Genomic DNA, 21,660 nt, shown 5'->3' with positions numbered 1-21,660 from the left:
AGGCCAGAGCCAACAAAATTGTACATAGAATGAGCGTTATTTACGTTGTATTTATAGTTGTATGTTAAGGGTTATGGCGTAGCTTCAGAGCCTCCTCAAAAATGTAGACGAGATACCACATAGGAACGACAAGAACAGTGATTGGTCACCTTGGGCTTCCTGTGTTTTCTCCCACATGTTTCTGATGCTGGTAGAGATTGTTGATATTGAAGGCAATGTTAAGGAAGTTGAAGAAAGACCCAGTAATCTGCAGCTTTTGAGTAACACACATCTAGCAAAGACATCTACACTGCAAACTTTCTGCTCGCTGTGAATGAATAAATGTAAACATGGTGACTGCACGGAAGTAGCTATCTGGATGTAACTCTGGTTCTATAACTACATGCATAGCCCACCATCGCTCTGTATCACAAAGTGAATGAATGAATGTAAACAGTTACTGGAATATAGCATTTAAAGCAGAAGATGGCCTGATCATGTGCAATCCAGTGTTGTGGTGGTGCTGTCACTGGGTGAAATCCAACACTGAACTATCTAAACCTACCCCGTACAGTAGGTATCTATGGTGGGCTCCCCTTAACTGCATTAAGCTGAAATCCAGCTTTAGGGATCATATCATGGATACATTCTATATATTTTTAATACTTTTTATGAAAACCTGGAGTTGAGACAAGTAAAAGCATTTTTGGAGTTGATCATTTCATACTGACGTGATCAATTTTCAAAGTGGTCTGTGTTTAGATAGTGTGCAAACTGAGTTTTCGTACTGACGCAATATCTTCATATTGCATCATTTGAAATTGAGCAGCTTTAAACATTCCCATTGTGGGTGACAAGATAAATGTCCTTTAACATTAAGATTTGATTGAGTCCTTGGTTGTTAAAGTTGATCCCTTTTCCACAGTAGAGTTATATAAGCTTGTTTATAATGTTTTGGGAAATGACTGCTTTAGCATGTGCATGTTTAGACTAGCTCGAGTAATTAACCTATTTTTAGATACTTCTGCTGCAGATTCATGTAAGGAAATCTTACTGCAATCTTTTGGAGCATAAAATTTTGCTGCTATTTTTGCATGGTCTGATGGGATCACTCAATCACATCATCATCCTTGTGGAGCATTTCAGAGCTCTGGCACATTTCATTGAGCCGGCAGGTTAAACAGAAAGGTCTTTTTTAGGATCCACTGCTTGTCCAAGGCATCTCTCCTTTTTTTTCTTCAGTCCCAAACATTTGCAAGGCTTGTTTGAAAATGTTTGTCTCCAATACATTTTGAAAAGTTCTACTAGTGATGTAGTTGGATGGATTTTATCTATTATTTTTCAAGCCACAAAATCCAATTCAAGTGTGTGTGGAAGAAATAATATTTAAACCTTGGCTAACACTAGGACAAACAGGAGGTGTTACCATGGCACCTCTGTTTGCACAGCCTGACAGACAAATGGTCACTAGTTTCCCCTCACCATAACACACAGGAAGGAAGAGATTAATTCAAACTATAAGAATGCTCTCTCTCTCTCCCTCTCTCTCCCTCCCTGTCAGTGACACTCTGTGGCTTTCTCTTTTCGAAACCACAAGTATCTGTTTCTTCTTCACAGACTATGGCCAAATTTGAGATGCAGTCTCTTTTTTTGTATTTTAGCATACTGAGGTGAGCAGTGAGTAGTGAGTTTTATGATGGTGGACAATTCAACAGTTAAAAGAAATAAATCCCACGAAAGACTGATTTTGTGATTTGCAGGTCAAAAGACATCTTTTTAAAGTAATTTTTTAAAAGCAAAACAGGCCAACATTTGCTAGTTTCAGCTTTTTAAATGTGAAAATTCTATGCTTTTCCTTGTCGTACATGGTAGTAAATTGAATAGCTTTGGATTTTTTGGTCTGTTGGTCAGACAAAACGTTATATTTGACGACGTCAAAGAAGACGACTATGGCTGTGAGGGAATTTTTCACTACAGACAAAACAAATAATCATTATTTGCAGCCCCAATATTGTCATATTTCATATCAAATTATGCTCCATGCTCCTGAATCCATTTCACACTCATTGGGATACAGTAACGCCAACAATTCCCACACACCTATAGTACAGTCACATGAATCAACACACAGGATACTGAGTTTTCCCACTCTGGCCAGTAGCTTGAGTCTCATTTACTGGTAGTGACAACTGTAAACCTGAAACAGAACCATTTTCTTAGAACTGGGAAGTTGAGTCATTAACCTGGAAAAAAAGGTCTTTCCTTGGGGGAAAAAACACAATATATTTCACAAACATTTCCAACCTCCTTTGCTACCGTCACTTTCTGTTACATAATTTTAGATGAAAACTCTTTATTAAAAAAAAAAAGTTCAGGACAGAGGTTAGTCTGTGTCGGAGAATCTGGCCCCAAATGTCTGCTTTGTCAAATTTAGATTGAACAGGTCTAAAGTACAGTTTATGTCTCTGTTAATCAGTGATGTATTTAACATAAATTTGACTTTGTTTACTGATTCATGTATTGATCATGTACCCATTTTAGCCAAAAGAACTACTTATAGTTTTTATGCCACTTACTGGTTTTGCATCCCAGTACATTTCTGATATGCTCACTGACTACAGTCCAGTATAGTCCCAGGTCAGAACTGAAACTGAAAACTATATTTTCTCTGCTTTATGATTGAGAGTAAGGTTACTCCAAAATAGGACAGAGGCATTGCTCCAGTCTCAAGCTTTCGGTTGTCATCATCAGGAGCAGTTTGGTGTTGGGAAACTAGCTAGTAAAAACTGCTTCTGATGATGATTTTAAAGTACAACTCAAAGCTTGAGACTGGAACAATGCCTCTGTCCTTTTTTTTGGAGTAACCTGACTTTTATATTTGTTAAATATCTGTAGATCTCCTACTTTACTGTATGTGTGTGTGTGTGATTTATGTCTGTGGTGTGGATGTGGGTTACTTACTGTTTTTGGGTAGATGGGTGTTTACACATTCATTTTAATGTGAAGCAGTTTATCTTCAATGAAATGTGTTATATCAATAAAAAGGTACCACTTTCCAATGAGATACGCTTTATAAAGGGTTTGTACGTTTTAACCAATAGCTTTATTAATGGTTTATAAATCATTTAATAGTGCTTTATAGATCAGTTATAAGCCATTGACAAGAACAACCCCTCCAATGGACTGTTTGACCACTTAACAATACCTTCTGGAAAAGAGGTGCAGAGCGTCTATACAAATCCATTTATGACCATTAACTCATCAACATTTACAACTACAGACTTGATAGATTATTGTAAAAAATATATATTAACTTTTCTAACTGCAGACGTAATGGCTTATTAGAGGGTGAAAGACCAATTATGTTGGATAACAAACCTCCACAATTGTGTTATTACCAATGGAAAAAAAAAACACAACCTGACAGCTCAAAGGTTGTTCTTTTTAAACAGTCCATTGGAGGGGTTCTTCTTGTCAACGGTTTATAACTGATCTTTGAAGCATTATTAAAATGATTTATTAACCATTTATAAAGCCATAAGTTATATCTAATAAATGATTCATAAAGGGTGCATTAGAAAGTGGCACCTAAATAAAAATGTAGGTAAGGCTTTATTTTCAGGTCTGTAATTTATTAATAATTTCCTTGGATGTTTCCTGGAAAGAACTAAGAAATTTGGCTGTAATAAAATGTAAAATAAAAACACTGTTTTAGTACACTTCCAATTATTTGATTCCAATTAAATAAGTCTTTTAGTCAAAGCACAGCAGTTGTATGTGCAATTTGTCTACATGCAAGCATATAATCCAATATATATGAAGAATAAAGTTTCCGATAATGAATGAATGATGAAAAGTATTAACTTGACTTTTAAAAGGAGTTTAAATGACTAAATAATAGCCTCATAACTTTCACTCTATTTTCCTTTCAATTAATACCAAATTACATAGCTTTTTCCAGGAAAGTATTATGAGGAAAAACTACCTCCAAAGTAAAGCTTTAGCTAATCCATCGGTAAATCCACTTTGTACTTTACACTTATTTTAATTTTATACTTATACCCACTTGGTACTTAATTTATCTTACCTGTATTATAGTGTATTATATTTTTTGCTTAGTACTTCTATTCCTGTGTGCACTGACGTGATAGTGAGCTGCTGTAACAAAAGAGTTTCCCCTCAGGGATCAAAAAAGTGATTCTGATTCTGAAAATGACTTTGCCTTGACTCTATGTATCAGTCAATTAGCCCAAAATTACACTGCTAGACTTGTTCTTGTTCATACTGTACTAGTATTATTGATATGCATAAGCATTACAGACTGTCGTGGCTCTCAGCTGAAGCCAGATTACATTCTAGCCAGCTTATTTTCATGGAGAAAGCTATATTTTTAGGTATACCTGAATATATTTCAGCTTTTTTAAAGTACTCCAGCTAAACACATACAGTAGATATCCCACTCGCTATGTGGATAATTGGCAAGTAGTTGTCTCTAGAGCCAAGACTAACCTTTTAAAACATGTACAGGGCTTCTGTAGAAAGCAACAAGTTACCAAACAGTATTAGAGAATCAACAAGTGCTTACACTTTTAATAAACAAATGTAGATGCACCTGACTTAGGAAGACGCATGTATTCAGTCAGTCTAGCTGATATTTTCATGAATTTTTATGGTTGATTGTCTATCAAACATGTCATTTGTGTGCTTATGGTGCTTATGGTGCTTTATTTACCTGGATTTTGTACAACAGTGGTAATTGGAACCAACGTACAGTAACAACTGCTACGGCAGAAGCTAATGGGGATCCAATAAAATAATAAAACAGTGAGAGAACTTCATCCTTTCGACAAGTCCATCACTCAGTCTGTTCATCGGTCAGACAGATGCAGCTGGATCATGGGAAAGGAATGTCGTGTCATCATTTTAGGGTCAGAAGGAGCACTTCCTGATTGCTTAAGTGAAACATAACACCAAAAACATAACTGACTCACCCCATAAAGATCACGATTAGTTGGAAATTATGCCCATCCCCAAGAGTTCAGAGAAAACAGTGTCCTCTGTATTTCTTTGAAAGGTTACAGATGTCATGCCATCATGTAAAAATATGTAAACATAACATCGTCATTAAATCCAGAGACTTTTTCAACCCCTCTTCACACATTCCTGCTAGTTTGACTGATTATTTTCTTTCTATCTTGGAAGCTCATAATTCCATTAAAGCATTTGGTCTCTGGTTGTCTTGATCTTTCAGCAGTTTGAATAAACAGTCCTTGTTCTCATCTTGTCTCTGAACAGAAGGCATGCTTCTGGTTGACAGAGCAAGAACTTGAATTTTGCATTTTTACATTTGTATATGTTTAAATACAGATCCAAGTGCTGATGTGTTGTACATGAACTTCAAAGAGAAAGCACAGGAGACTGGTATGAGTGAGAATGGTTTCCCAGACAAATGCACTAATCCACTAAACCACCAGGACACCCTGTTTCATAGAAAAGGGTCTTTGTTCCCAAGGTATGTCTTTGTGTTGTTTTTCGAAGGCTAAATTTCCCTTCTTTGTCCTGTTAAGTAGACCAGGGTAAAAACACAGCCATAAGATAAATGTGCTTATTTTTCCCCTTTCAGCAATTACAGCAGACCATTACAGAGTAGTTAGATAAGCCTGTTTTTATTTAGTTTAGTGTGTAACCGTAGTTAAACATATGTAACAAAAAGGTCAGAGGTCTGCTTAGTAGCTTTTTGAAGCTTTCAGCCATGTCTCACAGTATTCATTAAGCAAATAAGAGCTGTAGAAAGAGATGCAGTTGAAAGTTCAGAAAAGCTAGTAAGTGGACCTTTGACGTTTACATATTTTGTCACATATTCTGTTTCCAAAGGTCAAGAATGAACGTCCAAGAAATGGTAAAAACATATTTAGCTATTTTCTCCAAGGTCTAATGGGACTTTACTAGTCAGAGGGGTACAGTCAGTGCTACCTGGGGACCAAACTAGACACAAACATTGGCATCAGACAGTCACAAGTCATAAGATATATCCTCAAATGTTGGTGTTTGAAGTGCAGTTCAGTGCACTTTAGAGATGGCAGCTTTTTGTAGTCTGAATGTCAACTGATGGATCCATTATTAGTGAAGGGTTTGTGTTTGAAATAGCAGTATTAGAACTCATTTTAATCACTTGATGGAGTAATTAGTGAAAAGCATTTGCATGTGTTGTTAATTAAGATGTGTCTATACTATACTACTACAGTATATTGTATACCATACGGTAATATAGTAAAGTGGTTTCCAAACTTTTTTAAACCACAGCACCCTTATTGATTTTTTTTCATGGAATCCCCTCCTTCGCTGCAGCATAACTGCATATTTAACAAGGTTTTTAATACAATGATTTAAATGTTTTTGCTTCAGTTTTTTTTATTTCATGAAACATTATGAAAAATGTACAGTATTAAAAAACAGAAATAAATCTAAAACTCAGGATGGTGTGGCACCCACTTGGGGAACCACTGCCATAGCATACTTACTATACATGCTGGATCAATTAGTCAACAGATACAATTTTGGTTACCATTTTAGTCATTTATCAAGCAAAAATGCTATTTTTTAAAGATAAAATTATGTCACAATGTAGCCGATAGTCTTTGGACTGTTAGTCAAACAAAATAAGTCATTTGAAGATGTAATTTTGATTGGCATTCTCACTTTTGTCTGATATTTTATAGACCAAATGATTCAATTAGTTGATGATAAAAATTATTGATACATTCAGTCATCCAACAGAGTCAACCATTTAACCACCTTTGTGGATCAAAGCACAAAGTATATCTACAAAGTTTACTTCTGCTTCATTCTTCTTTACTAGTTACCTCACTGACGAAATTAACCATGGGCTAAAACGAAAAAAATAAATAAATAATTTGAACTCTGCCTTCCTTAACCTCCTTGTTAAGTGACCATTTTACAGATAGAGTAGAGTAATATGCACTCAGAGTTGTCCTGTTACAAAAAATAATGGACTTGATGCAGATAATGTCTCAGCATGAAGCTATTCTCATTCCTTTATCTGGACATCTTATTGTGTGTTATTGCTTACATAACACAATAGTCATCAGCCCTTTCTGTTCACCCTGTTTGGCTTCTCATAACAGCATAAAGCTCCATCATAACACCTGTACCCTGGCTGTTACCATCTCACATGACGCACATGACTGTAAAGACTCACTCATGAGGATGTGAATCACCTCATGGTCTGCTCAGAGCTGATGTGTTTGTCTAGCAGTAGAACAACACATGAATGACATGGGGCATATGATGCTCCAGCTTCCTGACAGGTCTGCTAGCTAAAAACATACCATGTGCAGTTGTGGGAAGTATCTCAGTAAATTTACTCCAGTACTGTGCTAAAAGTAGCATTTTTGCGGTACTTGAACATTACTTATATATGTATTTCAGTTTTCTGTTACTTCTACTCCACTACATTTCAGATGGAAATATTTCTACTCCACTACATTTATTTCACAGCTGGAGTTAGTGGTTACTTTACTTTAAAATTTTACATACAAAATGTATGATGAGTTTATAAAATATGATGCCTTAGTATAGATTAAGTTGTCCAACCACATATAAAGTAGTTATAATTTACTTCCCCACTCAACTTCACCTTCAGTTACTTAAAGTGCACATCAGCCAGAGAGTCTCTGTACACTACAGGTCAGTAAAACAACAGAAATACAATATTACATGTAAAAGTACACACACATTCACAGGTAATAACGTTAACATGACAACAAGGCTGAGGTTAGTAATTTAAAAAAAAAAGATGTGTTTTCAGCCAGCATGACAAAGTATCAACAGAGCTCGCCTCCCGAATGTACAGTTGTGGATTATTCCAGAGAGAGCTCGGTGGGAAAAGACTCGACCACCAAAAGAGTTCTTATTAAATCCAGGAATAGTTAGGTAACCGGCATCAAAGGAACGTAAAGGATGTGATATATATGGAGAAATAAGGCTGGAGATATATGAGAGAGCCTGTCCATTTGCCTAAAAAAATCTAAATTCCTGAGAGCAGCATAGAATATGGGTCTTTGCTTTCTTAATGGAAAGCCTTTTTTGGTCTTGGAGGCATATATTATCCTTTTGAATTTCCTTGGTACTGTACGGTATATCATCTTCATCCACAAAGTTCATGTGAAGCTCTCTCTTTTTTATTGAAGATAATAGAAAAAGATCGGACAGTGGGAGGATGTGTGTTGTGGATGACTAGACTCGCCCGCACTGGCTCCAGAATTAGTCATCTCTACACATGATCACTGCACACAAAGCGGTGGATTGAACTGAGGGCAGAGCAGTCAAGCATTCAATGCATGGTGCATAGTGCAGGCATGCATGTATAAGGCGCACACACACAGTTACATTTACCTTTTGATATTTTGTGTTCATTCTTATTTATATTTTCTTTCTTTATAGTATTTCAGTGCATCATTGTGACATGTTTAGAAACTGAAAATTTAACAGGAAGTTATGAATAGAAAATGCTTTGCACTAATCATAGTACTGCGTCATAATTCACTGAAAAAAGCTGCTGAATTCCTCTTCCTGAGGCAGCACAAGCATCAAGCTTGAAACGCATTGCAATCCAGAATAGCTACCGATACAAGCCTTTTCTATGTTCTGCATGCCATTGAATGCCTGTATTTGTGCACATATTTAGCATATTAAACTTTCTCACATTACTGTATTTGATGGCTCCCCTCCTTTTTTCTTCGTATTATTACTGACCCATTTGGGAAGCCTTTTCACTGTTTTCTGTGGATTCCACATCCACATAATTCAACATAAGCAGTCTTTTTTAACATGTCACACTAAAATGAGGCCTGCTGTGTCATGCAATATTGGTCTTGCAGTACAGATACTTTAACAAAAGAATGCGCTTTACTGTATCTGAATTTAAGTCATGTTTTAGCTTAAACATAATTTTACAGCTTTCTCACTCTGTACTCAGCTGCAAAGATTTTAACAAACACAAGGCGTGGATCACACATTTCACCAATGTTAACTTCTTGCCATTACTCCCTGATCAATCTGATCATTTCTTTTTCGACACATACGGTATTATTTGGTGAGGTGATACCTCTGTCCACTGAGAGGAGCCTCTGGTTTTTAGAGTAGGGACCTCTGGCTGTTTCAAGGTCAAGGCTGAAAACCAAAGGTGATCGTATTTATGCTGTTGTTGCTCCTCGACTTTGTATCAGCCTCCCACATAGTCTAATAGACAGCAATTCTGAATCATCCAAAAGCATCTTAAAACTACTGTAACTTATTTTCTTTTGTGTTAATCTTGGTCTAATAACTTTAGATTTTGTGGTTTGCGCACTTTGAGCCCTTTTTTTATTTATTGTTTTGTCCGTCTCGTTTATTTCCTGTTTTTCTTTATTCAGTAAAGCAATTTGGTTCTACTGTTTCAAAAAATGCTGTACATCTAAAGTTTACTTACATAGCGTCAACCTGTCTGTGTTTTTATTTGTATTACTGATTGAGCCTTTAGCTCTGAGGTCGTACATGTCGAACCAGATTCCCATCATTTGTGTAAAAAGACACCCCTGTGCCTTTCCCACTTTCCATGGGGTAAAAAAACATTAGAATTCCCACCCGTCCACTCCCATACGTCCTACAAATGGTTCAATGGTTGGTATTAATGAGTTGATACAAGAGCCTGTACTAAAGCACACCATCCATATGCAGTAAAATATAATATGTACAGTACATAAAGCAGTAAGTCAGTAAATTTTCATTAAAATATAAGCCTGAGTGTGGGGGTGCAATGAATAGATGAACTGGTGCGTTTTCCATTCCAGATTTCATTATAATAATAAGCAGAGGAGCTGGGTAGGAGCAGTGATAAAAGAAAAATACACAATATAACTGAACACTGCAAAAAAATATTTGTGATCTTTCCACAGACACTGGATATTTTTTTTGGAAGAAATGGAATATAATATTTATTAGTCTGTTTTCATTAGTGTGTAATCATCTGAAAATAAGAATCGTTGTGTTTTCATTATCTTAGAATAAGCCGTTTATATATACAGAGGGAGCAGGTCCCCTTCCACAGAGGTCACCATGTTGCACTACAGTAGCCCAGAATGGACAAACCAAACACTGGCTCTAGATAGGGCCTTTCGCATTTTTCGCGAGTTTCGCGAGTAACACGGCCACCGTAGTTTCTCCTACACGCTTGGAAGGGGAGGATGAGGCGAGCGAGTATTCAAATGGTTGCAAACTGCAATTTCATCGATAGATGCCACTAAATCATTTAAACTAAGATTTAAGGTGATCACAGGGAATTTTTCCCCCTTCAGCAGATGAATGTCAAATTCTGCACATACATCAGTCTGCACAGTGAAGGTCAAAAATCAAATGAAGAAACAATAAGAAAAACAACTTTTTGAATGGAAAGGGACTTTGTAGTGTCACCAGCACCCTTTCTGCTGGTGTGTGTTTACTACACAGAAAGGGAAATGATGACCATCAAGAACAAAGTAATTGCACGGTTTGTTGGAAAAGTGATCTCTGGGAAGATGCACCACATTTGTACAGCCTCCTCCTCTTTGACGATGTCTTAATGAGATCCACCTCCTCCTTCCCCCATTCCTCCACTTTCTCCTCCTCATGAATGTAGGAGTCTCAGTCTCACTAACTTCCGTAAATGAACACTGTGCACTCTCGCATGTCACTCTGCCCTTCCTGCCTGGTCATGTCAAGTCTATTCATGCATGTGTGTATCTACTGTACATAATTATATGTGAGAGTATGTGACTGCATCTTGTCTCTTAAGGGGATGTTGATGTACATGTGAAATAATTGCTCTTCCCCTTTCCTCTTGCTCAGTCATTAAAACCCAATCAACTCCACAAAGTGCTCAAAAATGAAAACAAAATGTTATCAGAAAAAGAGAGAGTCAGAAAGACTTGATGTTGTTTTTATGAGTTGTTGAAGGTCAGAATTGGAGTGTTGAAATGAAATTACAGGAAGGCCAAAAGCACTTACTGTAGATTAATTTCAAATTTTAGTTCAGTTACTTAGTTCCTTATTAGGGTATTTCCTCTACTCAGCAGTTTAGAGCTTAAGATATTAGTTATATTTGAGTCTAATGCTACCAGAAAGCCTACAGTAGGCTGCCTTGAATCTTAAAACCAGCTCCAGCATTCTCCTATCTGGAAACAATTTTATTTATCTCTGCTTTATTACTCTATGCTTAACATTACTGAAAAAAAAGCTGCAATGAAAAATTTATGTCTTAAAAACTGTGTGTTTATCTGTCTTCAGTTTCGATGTGGAGAATGGCCCTTCTGCCAGCTGCAGCCCTCTGGACCCCCAGGCCTCCCCCGGCTCTGGTCTGGTCCTCCACACCAACTTCCCCGGTCATAACCAGCGCCGAGAGTCCTTCCTCTACCGCTCTGACAGCGACTATGATCTTTCACCTAAGTCCATGTCACGAAACTCCTCGATCGCCTCTGAACTGTAAATAGAAAACACAAATATGCACAGCATGCACACATAGCACAAGTACTGTTTGTACATGCCAGAGTTAGACAATACAAGTAAGGGGGACAAAAACATTAGGAAGTTACATCCCATCGGAACTTAAGACTCCTGTTTTTGACCCATGACCATCCTCCCATCCTCCTCTCCCTCTTTGGACTCCATCTCTTTTAGTTAATTATAGTATTGAGGCTGGCTGGGTCATAGTAGTCATTGCTTATTGTTCTTACTTAACATCATTGCCTTTAACCATGACCACACTGGCAGGATGCACTTAACATATGAGCTTTATGCAACAGCGAAACCTGATATTTGGTGAGTATCGTATTTAAGGATGTTTCATAACACATCTCTCTTTTTGTATCTGTTTCCAGACATGGTGATGACCTTATCGTAACACCTTTTGCTCAGGTAAATATCCTACTGTCTGTAACCCAAAATGAGTCAAATATTACCACTAATTCTTATTAAGCAGTGGGGATAGTACAGTTGCTAACAATGATTAAGCAAATGTAAATATATCAGTCCAAAGCCCAAGCGTGTAACATATAAATGTATAACTCTATAATGATTAACTATATGATTACAGATTTATTGCACTCTGCACTACAACCAAGCATAAACTGTTAAGAAAAAATACAAAAGATTTTAAATAAATATGGTACAAAGGATCGTAATGATTATCTCTTCCTCTGCTTTTGTAGGTTCTGGCAAGCCTTCGAAGTGTGAGGAATAACTTCACTGTACTGACCAATGTCCAGTGTGCCTCCAGCAAGTAAGTGCTATTGAATCGAGACCAGCAGAGACCAGTTTTACATGGCTTTTATTCTCAAATAGTTACTTCAGTGACCTGCTTTGAGTTCACATTTAATGTAGTTTGCAAGTTTGCAGACTCAGACATTAGGAAAATACTAATGGTAGACTCTAAAATTCAGAGGAGCCAGTTGATAATAAAACATGAGCTTTATATTTTATCATAAGCCATAATGGGAACCGCAAAAGAGTATTACAGTCCACTTAGACACTCTTAGACACTCATTTTTTGGATTCCCCTGTGGCAGAGTGCAAAATGCATGCGATAGTGACTCTTAAACAATATAAACATTATGCAGTAAATCTTGTGGAACTGATACTACACCAACTCCTCTACTCCAAAATAATTCACAGCTTTTAAAAGCACAAAAAAGTCACAGGCAAAGGCTGGTAGTCAGCATGTGCATGCAGTCTGCAGTTCCATTATATGACCACAAGGTGGCCATATTGAGCTTTAAAAAGACTGAGATGTGATGTCAGACACCACAGCTGTTTCCACCACTCACAGTTCAGCAGCTAAAGTAGTCCAGCAAACAAACACAGCACATGCCTTGTACAAACTCACAGAAATACACACAAAGACACAAAAGATTACCATCAGTGGAGTTTTAAATGTTTTAGAGTGAGGATTTAATAACAAACTGAATGCAACTCAATATTATAGTGATGCCAAAATAAAAACAGGATTGTAATTTTAGAACCATCATTGCTCTTTTATCTCTTGAGAAATGAAAGAATAGTTTCCAACTATGTGTCAGTCAATTAAAATGCTTTATCAGGAATTGCTCTGTTGTGGTGAGGCACAAACACAAAAACACACCCACAGCTACTCACACAGATATAATGCCTCATTGGTATGCATTTAAAGTACTTGTTGTCCCCACAGCATTTATTCTGCACTGCTTCAGTGGCCAGCGTATCATATTTGTGTCTCACATATAATGAAGTAGAATTTGGAAATAAATGAAAATCATGACACAAACACATGTCTCACAGAAAACCTAATATTAGTACATGGTTTGCTATTCACATACATTTTATTCCAGGAGTGCAGCAATAGAATCAGAAATCAGAATCAGAAATACTTTATTGATCCCCGAGGGGAAACTCTTTTGTTACAGCAGCTCACTATCACGTCAGTGCACATAGGAATAGAAGTAATAAGCAATCAGAATATAATACACTATAATACAGGTAAGATAAATTAAGTACAAAGTGGATATAAGTATAAGTAAGGATTTACCGGTTGATGATAAGTATGTACGGTATAATACAGTAATAATAATACAATGTAATAATACAAGTAGTAAGTAATAGTGCATGAACTGTCAAGTTAAGTGTAGCTTATTAAGATTATTATGAGACGTAGACTATTGCACAGTAGTAATAGAAGTATAAATATCGTAGTAATAGCATGTTTGGCTTTTTTGCAATAACAATAGTAATATAGTAGTAATATAAGTATAAATATCAATAAATAGGGAATTTTTAACTGAAAAGATAGCAGCATGGAGTAAAAGGTCCATGTGTGTTTAAAGACGTATTGTATTCAGTAGTCAGCATATTATGTAGATTTAAATGTAATATGATAATTTTCAGAACAATGATGCACACAGCATGGTTGGTATACTAGTCATAAAATATGTTATTAGTTTTTAACTTTTCTGTACTTTCTCAAACCAGTGCACTTCAGTTTCTCAATCCATTTTCCAAGGTGTGCATTAAGATATTTTATAAAAATCCATTTCTAACATGTTTGTCAGTGGTTTGCAGTAAATCTATTTCCAAAGTATAAGTAAGAAAGAGTCAAAACAAGCCAAAACAGTCTTGTTGAGATTTACAATGGTTAAAGGGGCACCAAAGAAAGTCAGACAAAGAAAGTCGGTCAGGCCACGTATGTTAGAGTGTGGCTCTGTTAAAGTCAAATTGGGGTGAATGTTTGAGCTGTGTTGGATTAACAGTGCCAGGTTAGAAAGAGGATAACTAGTTGCATGCAAGACCATGTGTCTGTGGGAACATCAGCTTAGCATGTGGCTATCAAGTAAATCTAACAATGAAAACACATCACAACAATAAAACTCAATGAACCAAATCATTACATATACATTCACAAAGTAACACAGTTCTGTGGTTACCCAAGTACACTGTTAAGCTATGTGAAGCTATGTAATGCCCAGTTATAGGTTCAGTGGTTACGGTACCAGTCTGTAAAGGAAGAACGGTTGCTTTGAACGTGCTGCTGTTATCTGGCGGTTCTGTTGGATGAGCCAGGCAGGGAAGAATGTTGGTTCTGATTGAAGAAAACCATGCTGTGCAGTCCGTTGTGCAAATGGAGGACCCGTTCGCTCCATCTGTGGTTCTCCTCAAGTCAGTTCTTAAAGTTAGCTGGCAGACTATGTGTGGCAGCTGTTGGTGCTAAACTTTGTTGCAGAAATCTTACGCAGGCTCTCACAGCGCTGTGGTAAGAGAGAGAGAGTTTGGTTCGGTGTTTCTTCTCCGAGCAGATTACATGGCGGTAACGGCTGTTGTTGAGCAGCAGTTATTTTCTTAATCTATTATTCGTTTGGTCTATAGAAAGTCACAAAATAATGAAAAATGCCTGAAATTTCCTAAAGCCAAAGATGACGCCTTCAAATTGCTTGTCTAACAAGCTATTTAAAAACACAGAGATATTCAGTTTACAATAATATAAAACAGAGAAAAGCAGCAAATCTTCACGACCGAGAAGCTGAAACATCGGAATGTTTAGTATTTTTGTTTGAAAAATGACATTAATGATTCAAAATAGTTGCTTAATTTACTGTCAACTGACTAATCAATTTATCGACTAATCCTTTCAGCTCTAGTCTACTGAAAGCAACACAGTTCTTTAAAGCAGCAGCATCACACCTCCCAATGGAGCTAAGACTGCAGATGCAGATACACTGGAAATATGTATGTAGGGCACCTTTCCCTCTACTCTTCATTATGAAGGCTTGTGTGTGTGTGTGTATCAGTTTCTAAAGATGCTAAGAGCACCTAAAGCCTGTCTGACCTACATTCAGCTCTCAGACACCCACACACTTCAATTACTCTGACAAGTCACTTTATGTTTTTTATTTATTTCTTTTTTCTTCATTTTCATATTTTTTGGGTGTCATCACCTAGTACCACATATTTCAGTATTTATAAGCTAGGCTGCAACGCCTTTTCCTGAATTGGCCTTTGTACAAATACACACAAACAGCAATCAGTCATTGAGTCAGGACACTCACATTGAGGTTTTGACCATTTAGTATAACGATTACACACATTTTACTTTGGCGGTTTGGCTCTGCTCATTGTTTGTTTAATCCATGCAGTTTGTGGGTGCAGTGGTTTTAATAGTCTGGCACATGTTAAGTAGCGAGCTTTAAAAAAGGTGCTTGTAGGTGGATTTCTTACCTTTGGACAGATCCAGGTTAGCTGTTTCCCCTTGTTTTCAGTCTTTATGATAAGCTAAGCTAACTTGCTGCTGGCTGTAGCTTCATATTTACCATCCAGACATGAAAGTGGTATTGAGCCGGCCTTTTAACTCTTGGCAAGAAAGCGAGAAACTATATTTTCCAAAATGTTGAATTATTCCTTTAAGCTCCTACCTTACTGTGAGAAAATGATATTTGTTATTTGAGTGAACCAACCCTTTAAAGATGAAGATTATAAACACCATATATGTAGGGTATTTTGTAGGGTATTTATTTTAATTTTTCTTTTTCTTTCTTTCTTTCTTTCCTTCTTTCAGGAGGTCTCCTGTAGCAACAACTCAGCCTCCAATCACCAGAGTTTGTCTCCCAGGTAAGAGGCTCAGAGGAATGTCCTGCTACATGTCTGACTTCTGTAAAGCTGCGTGAAGAACATGTCTTTTTTTACTTATCTTATATCTGGCTCGAACTTTCTCCTGCCACCAGTTTTCTTTGTTCTCATTATTCTCTCCTCCTCCCTCCTTTCCTGCCTCTCTCCTTCATCTCGTTCTTTGCTCATGAACTGGCGTACGTGACGACTTTCACTTTTTTTGCCATCTGTCTCCAGCTCCAATGTTGTAGTCCAGACTATTTTGTCATCAAGCTCATTAACCTTGTTCAAACACAATTGAACTGGTAGTTCAGACAAACATTCCTGTGCATGCAGAGTGATATTCACACACTGTATGGTCTATTTAAGCAGCTCACTCAAAGATAACAAACCTCCCTTTTTTTCTTTCATCACGTTTGATTTTAAGCAGCAGTGTGTGTGTTTACAGTATGTATGTGCATGTACATGTCTACGCCAGTAAGAGGCAGTGTGTGAGTATGTGCTTATAAGCACAGATGACTTTTTGAGCACTATACATGTGAGTGTGTGTGGGTTCAAAGTGTGGGTTCTGTGTAATTTTGTCTGTGATACTGTGATCTGTGTCTGCTCACTAGCTCAGCCAAGGCCGTTTGCTACACACTCAAACTCGCAACACACACACACAAATACACAGAGACACATTAAATAAGTGTTATTTTACACACACTTTATATGCATCTGTGCATCTTTATATGCAAGTGTGTTTACAGATGCTTTTTTTGTGTATCCTGATTTTGTGTGTGTGGGCTTGTATTGCTATCTTTGTGAGGACCAATTTCAGTTTTTAAAGATTGTAGTGAGAACATTTCTGCATTGTGAGGACCGGTCAAAGGGCAGTTTGAAGGTTAAGACTTGGTATTGGTTAAGGTTAGGGTTGGGATTAGGCATTTAGTTGTGACGGTTAAGGTTACAGTTAGGGGCTAGGGAATGCATTAAGGGTTAATCTAACATCAAACTGAAGTAGAGTAAGAATGAAGGGGCTTTCTTTCTCACATTTAGTCACAACAAAACAGTGATGACATTTCCAAAAACAGGAGATTTCAGAAAAAAAACAAAACTTGGCTATAATCAATATTTTTATAATAACAATGTATCAAATGTGAAAACAATGTGACACTGTGAGAGACGTCGCTTGTAATGAACCTACAGAGAATCATCACATAAATCTGCAGCTCCCCTCAGCTTTATGGAGCTTTATATTGTTTTTCAGCTCATTGTTATTTGTCCGGCCACAACTTTACTCTTTTGGTTCACTCTCGTAGCGTTGTGTTTGGCTGCAGCAGGAAGCCTTTTTTTTTTTTTCATTGAAAAAGCTCTAAAAACCCACTGCACACTACCTGCTCAGCACCAAACAGCAGACAGACAAAGTTAGCGACTAGCTGGTGAACAAAGTGGAGGATTTAGCTGCTAAAGTGCCAGATATTTCCCTCAGCAGTTGGTAGAGACCAAAAATAGAGCTAAAAGAGAGTGAATATTGGACTTAGATTTGGCAGGTAGCCAGAAACATGACTCCAAATGAATGATAATGTTGCTCCGTAACTGCTGGATGTGTAAAGAACTGTTTGCTTCAGTTCACCATATCAATTTAAAAAGTGATCACAATGTGTTTCCACTGCTCCCAAATGTCCAAAAAAGGTTTTGGTCACTTTTAAAGTTTATTTTTTATTATGTATTTGTTTATTTATTGCATCAGACATTTTTTTCCCCTAGTGCAGATGAAAAATATAATGGACAGATCGTTGTCACTCAGACAATCTTTGTATATTTGTGGTAACCATACTGTTGATTTAAAGTCATACTCCACCCAGAATCTGTCTTTTGTTGTATCAAACACTCACCTCCTGGAAGATTGAAAGGTAGCTTTTAAAAGCTTCTATTATCCTCCTTCACCGAGAGTACATCAGTGGCTGTGGTCACCTCAAATGATGTCAGGTATATTGTAATCCTATAGTAACAACTTTTCATGGTGCCAAAAAGTAAAGTATAATTTCTGAAATCACTCTGGCTTCCTAATCCACTTCTCTGCTTTCCATTCGAAGGCTCAGTGTGTCCTAAACACTCCAAACACCAAAATATGTGTTGTTACTGTAGGACCATAATGATGTTTTGAGTAAGACATGAATAAAATGAAATACAGAACAATACATACATGCACACTTTGTAGTATCTTTGTGCAGATATTATTATATATTTAATGTGGAAGGCATTGATAAAAAATAATATTAGTTCAGACCATTAACCTCACATCTATAGGCAGATGTTCCCACACTCTAGGCACTAAGTGGCATGTGTTGTTGTGTAAGGAGAGACAGAGATGAGCAACAATGAAACTGAGAACAGTGAGTGTAGTTAACCAGGAAATAACCAACATATTTTACATGAAACCAACTTGGGTCAGATATGACATCAAAGTAGAACTAGTGAAAATGAAGCCTCAGTCAGTTCTGCAAAAAATAACAATGTTTTCTTTTTAATGAAAAAAAACAAGTGTATATGTTTATTTCAGTGCATTTAATCAATCCTAACGAAAATACTGCATGTGTCTCTTGTTGTATTTATTAAAACAGTACACCCACATAAGCTTTATTGACCAAATTCTTGTTTTATACATTTTTATTGGTTTGTAGGTACTATTACTGAAATGTATGAGTTCATGTTGTTGAAAAGGAAGCAACAAGTTACTTGGTAGTCTATTTTTTATACTCTGTGTGCGTGCGTGTGTGTGTGTTTCTGTGTGTGTATGGTGAGTATAAGCATCTATAAAACATTGATGTGTAATAGAGTATTTCAGTGTGTGATGGTATTTAAAGTTTGTGATTTTGCAATTGTGGATTGGTAAGGTGTATGATTCGAATGAGTGTTTATGGTTGCATATATGCATCATTGTGAGTAATGTGAGTGTGTGTGTGTGTGTGTGTGCTCTGTGGGGAGGTGTTCCTGTGGCTCTGATTGACGTCAGCATGCCTGTATGTGGCTTCTGTTGACTTCCTGTCAAAGCAGATGGACTGAGTTTTCACTTCCTTCTTCAGAACCGCAGCTCATCAGGTGCTCTGAGTTTGAGTGTGTGTGTGTGTGTGTGTGTGTGTGTGTGTGTATCTGGTAAACCAGCTCCATAACGTGCATTATGACCTTCCTGTGTAAGGGCAAACAAGGTCGTAACTAAATTATGCGTTACAGTCAACTTTATTTCTTTTGCAACCTGTCACTAAGTTTAAGTACGATTGACTGCAAGGACTCTGCAAGTAAACATCTACTTCTCATCTATATGCAAAAAATGTCTTTAATTTTCTCCATGTGCAGCTCTGAACCTGGCTAAAGATGAAATTAGTGTATAGTATTTTAGGCTTAAAATCTTATTAAAGGATGAGGCTATCATTTTATCTTTTAGTTGTTATCAACAAATCCCATGATTTGATATATCTTATTTTTCACAGAACTTTTAAAAACATCTCAGCTTATTAAATTAAAGAAGCAGCATAAAGATGTAACCTGTGCTGAAGAGTTTTTTCAGAAGACACTAAGAAAGTAAATGTTCAAAAAATTCCATCATTATGGTTTTGAATAGTTTTACGTTTTCCTATAGCTTTAATTTCATATTATATAGCCTCACCGTTTGCTTTTAGTTTGTTGTTTATGGTTTTTAATCTTTAATTTTTTCTTACTTTATTTTTTTTCTATTTCAGTATTGTTATTGTATTACAAAGTTTGGTTACTATAACATTTTTGTTAAACAACACATTCCTTATACTTTTTTACCAATCTCAAATAGCAATTTGTGTAATCTAGACTAGAGTTGAAACAATTAATTGATTAGTCGATCGACAGGAAATATATTAATTGATTAATCGTTAAAGTAATGTTTATCTAGCAAAAAATGCCAAACATTTATTGGTCCCAGCGTCTGTTATTTGTAATATGTGATATTAAATCGAAATATCTTTTGGTTTTATACTGTTGGTTGGACAAAACAAGCTATTTGAAGACGCCTCCTTGGGCTTTAGGAAATTGTGGAGGATAAATGAATTGCTCTTTAGGGGATTTGTTGATAATAATGAAAAGATAAAGTTACACCAGTGTTGTCCTTGTAAACACACCGGTACTGCATATCTGCCTCTGTCTCTCCCTCTCCCACTTTCCTTCTCTCTCTTATTAATTTTCAGCATCTGTCCAGCTTTCTTTTCATCCGCTTGAATCTTTATTTTGCCTTTTCATTCATCTGTTTGTCTCTTTCTCTCTCTTTATCGTCATCGGAGGAGGGGGAGGGCAGGAAGTGTAAGGCAGGAAGAGAAGATCAGATTGTTCCTGTTTTGCTGTCTCTAAACTGTTGTAACTTGACGGAAGCCAGGAGGAATTGTGTGTAGATGCGGTGTGTGTGTGTGTGTTAGTGTACATGAATGTCTGTGTCAGCCCACAAGAGAAAAATAGGATGCAGAGAGACAAAGGCCTATTGTCTGTGCCCAAACACTGCACAAACATGCACATGTTGACACAATGATATGATACGTGAATACCTACAGTTTTACTGCAGAATCACTCTGCCTTACATACAGTTTAACCTGCTTCACCCTCTCTCAGGGCACACAATGATTTTTTTCTAATTCTATATACAGACAAGTAAATAATATAAAGCCAAAACTGCATATCATGAGATGTAAGACAGGTGCACCTCCTCTGAGTAAAATGGATGCTCTGCTCACAACAACTCCAAAGGCGCAAAAAAAAATGTAATCTGAATTTACCATTTTATATAATAATATGATATATTGTATAAGATGTTAGATTTATATTATATATCATATTTATTAATGAATCTACCATATATATAACATTATATGATATTTAATAAAATGATAAACTGAGGCCAGATTTTTTTTTTGTGTGCTTTAGCGGTGCTGCTATCTCTCATTATATAAATGTTCATGCTCAAAGCTGCTTAGATGTGGATATTTCAGTTCTCAGACGTCAAAGCTGGCTTTATAGGGGCATCTTGGTAGCATACTGAATGTCCTCAGTTCGATTCAGCTAGGGATCTCTGTTGCGTGCGAGTGTATACATCATCATTGATTTGACAGATTATTAGATGACTGAGGCTTTGTCCTACAGTATATTTGCCTCGTGCAAAAATGTGAAAACATCAGTTGGTTGAAACTAACTGTTGAGCAATGGTAGGTTTAGAGTCCCATCAGCCAAAACTAAGAGACATTCAAACTCTTTCATACGCTCTGTAATCTTGCAATGTAACTCTGTGAGGACACGGTGACATACCCATTCAGAACCCACATTTTAACAAAGATTTTATATTTTACTCATGATTTTGCCTATTTTAAAATTGCTTTTGAGTTGGTATTTATTTCTATTTTCTATTTATATGATGTGTTCATGTGCTTTGAGTTTTTATCTTGTGTTTTTGTGTTTCACAGCTGCACAACCTATTGCCCTTTTGGGACATATAAAGTGATTGATTTATTGAGGTTGAAGGAT

The 21,660-nt window shown here is 36.7% G+C and overlaps 1 protein-coding gene across 4 annotated transcripts in view; it reads left to right on the top strand.

Moving 5' to 3' along the window:
• pde4ba (phosphodiesterase 4B, cAMP-specific a) overlaps positions 1–21,660 on the top strand; it is a 183,200-nt gene that overhangs the window by 107,860 nt on the left and 53,680 nt on the right. For all 4 annotated transcript variants that reach the window (XM_044201019.1, XM_044201020.1, XM_044201022.1 and 1 more), the window contains 4 exons: positions 11,302–11,496; positions 11,892–11,928; positions 12,222–12,292; positions 16,091–16,143. In XM_044201019.1, coding sequence (XP_044056954.1) covers positions 11,302–11,496; positions 11,892–11,928; positions 12,222–12,292; positions 16,091–16,143 — 356 coding nt within the window. The remainder of the gene's footprint in view (positions 1–11,301; positions 11,497–11,891; positions 11,929–12,221; positions 12,293–16,090; positions 16,144–21,660) is intronic.

The sequence above is a fragment of the Siniperca chuatsi genome, linkage group LG6, assembly GCF_020085105.1.
Source record: "Siniperca chuatsi isolate FFG_IHB_CAS linkage group LG6, ASM2008510v1, whole genome shotgun sequence".
In the NCBI taxonomy this organism is placed as follows: Eukaryota; Metazoa; Chordata; class Actinopteri; order Centrarchiformes; family Sinipercidae; genus Siniperca; species Siniperca chuatsi.
This window is presented reverse-complemented; position numbering and strand designations above follow the sequence as displayed.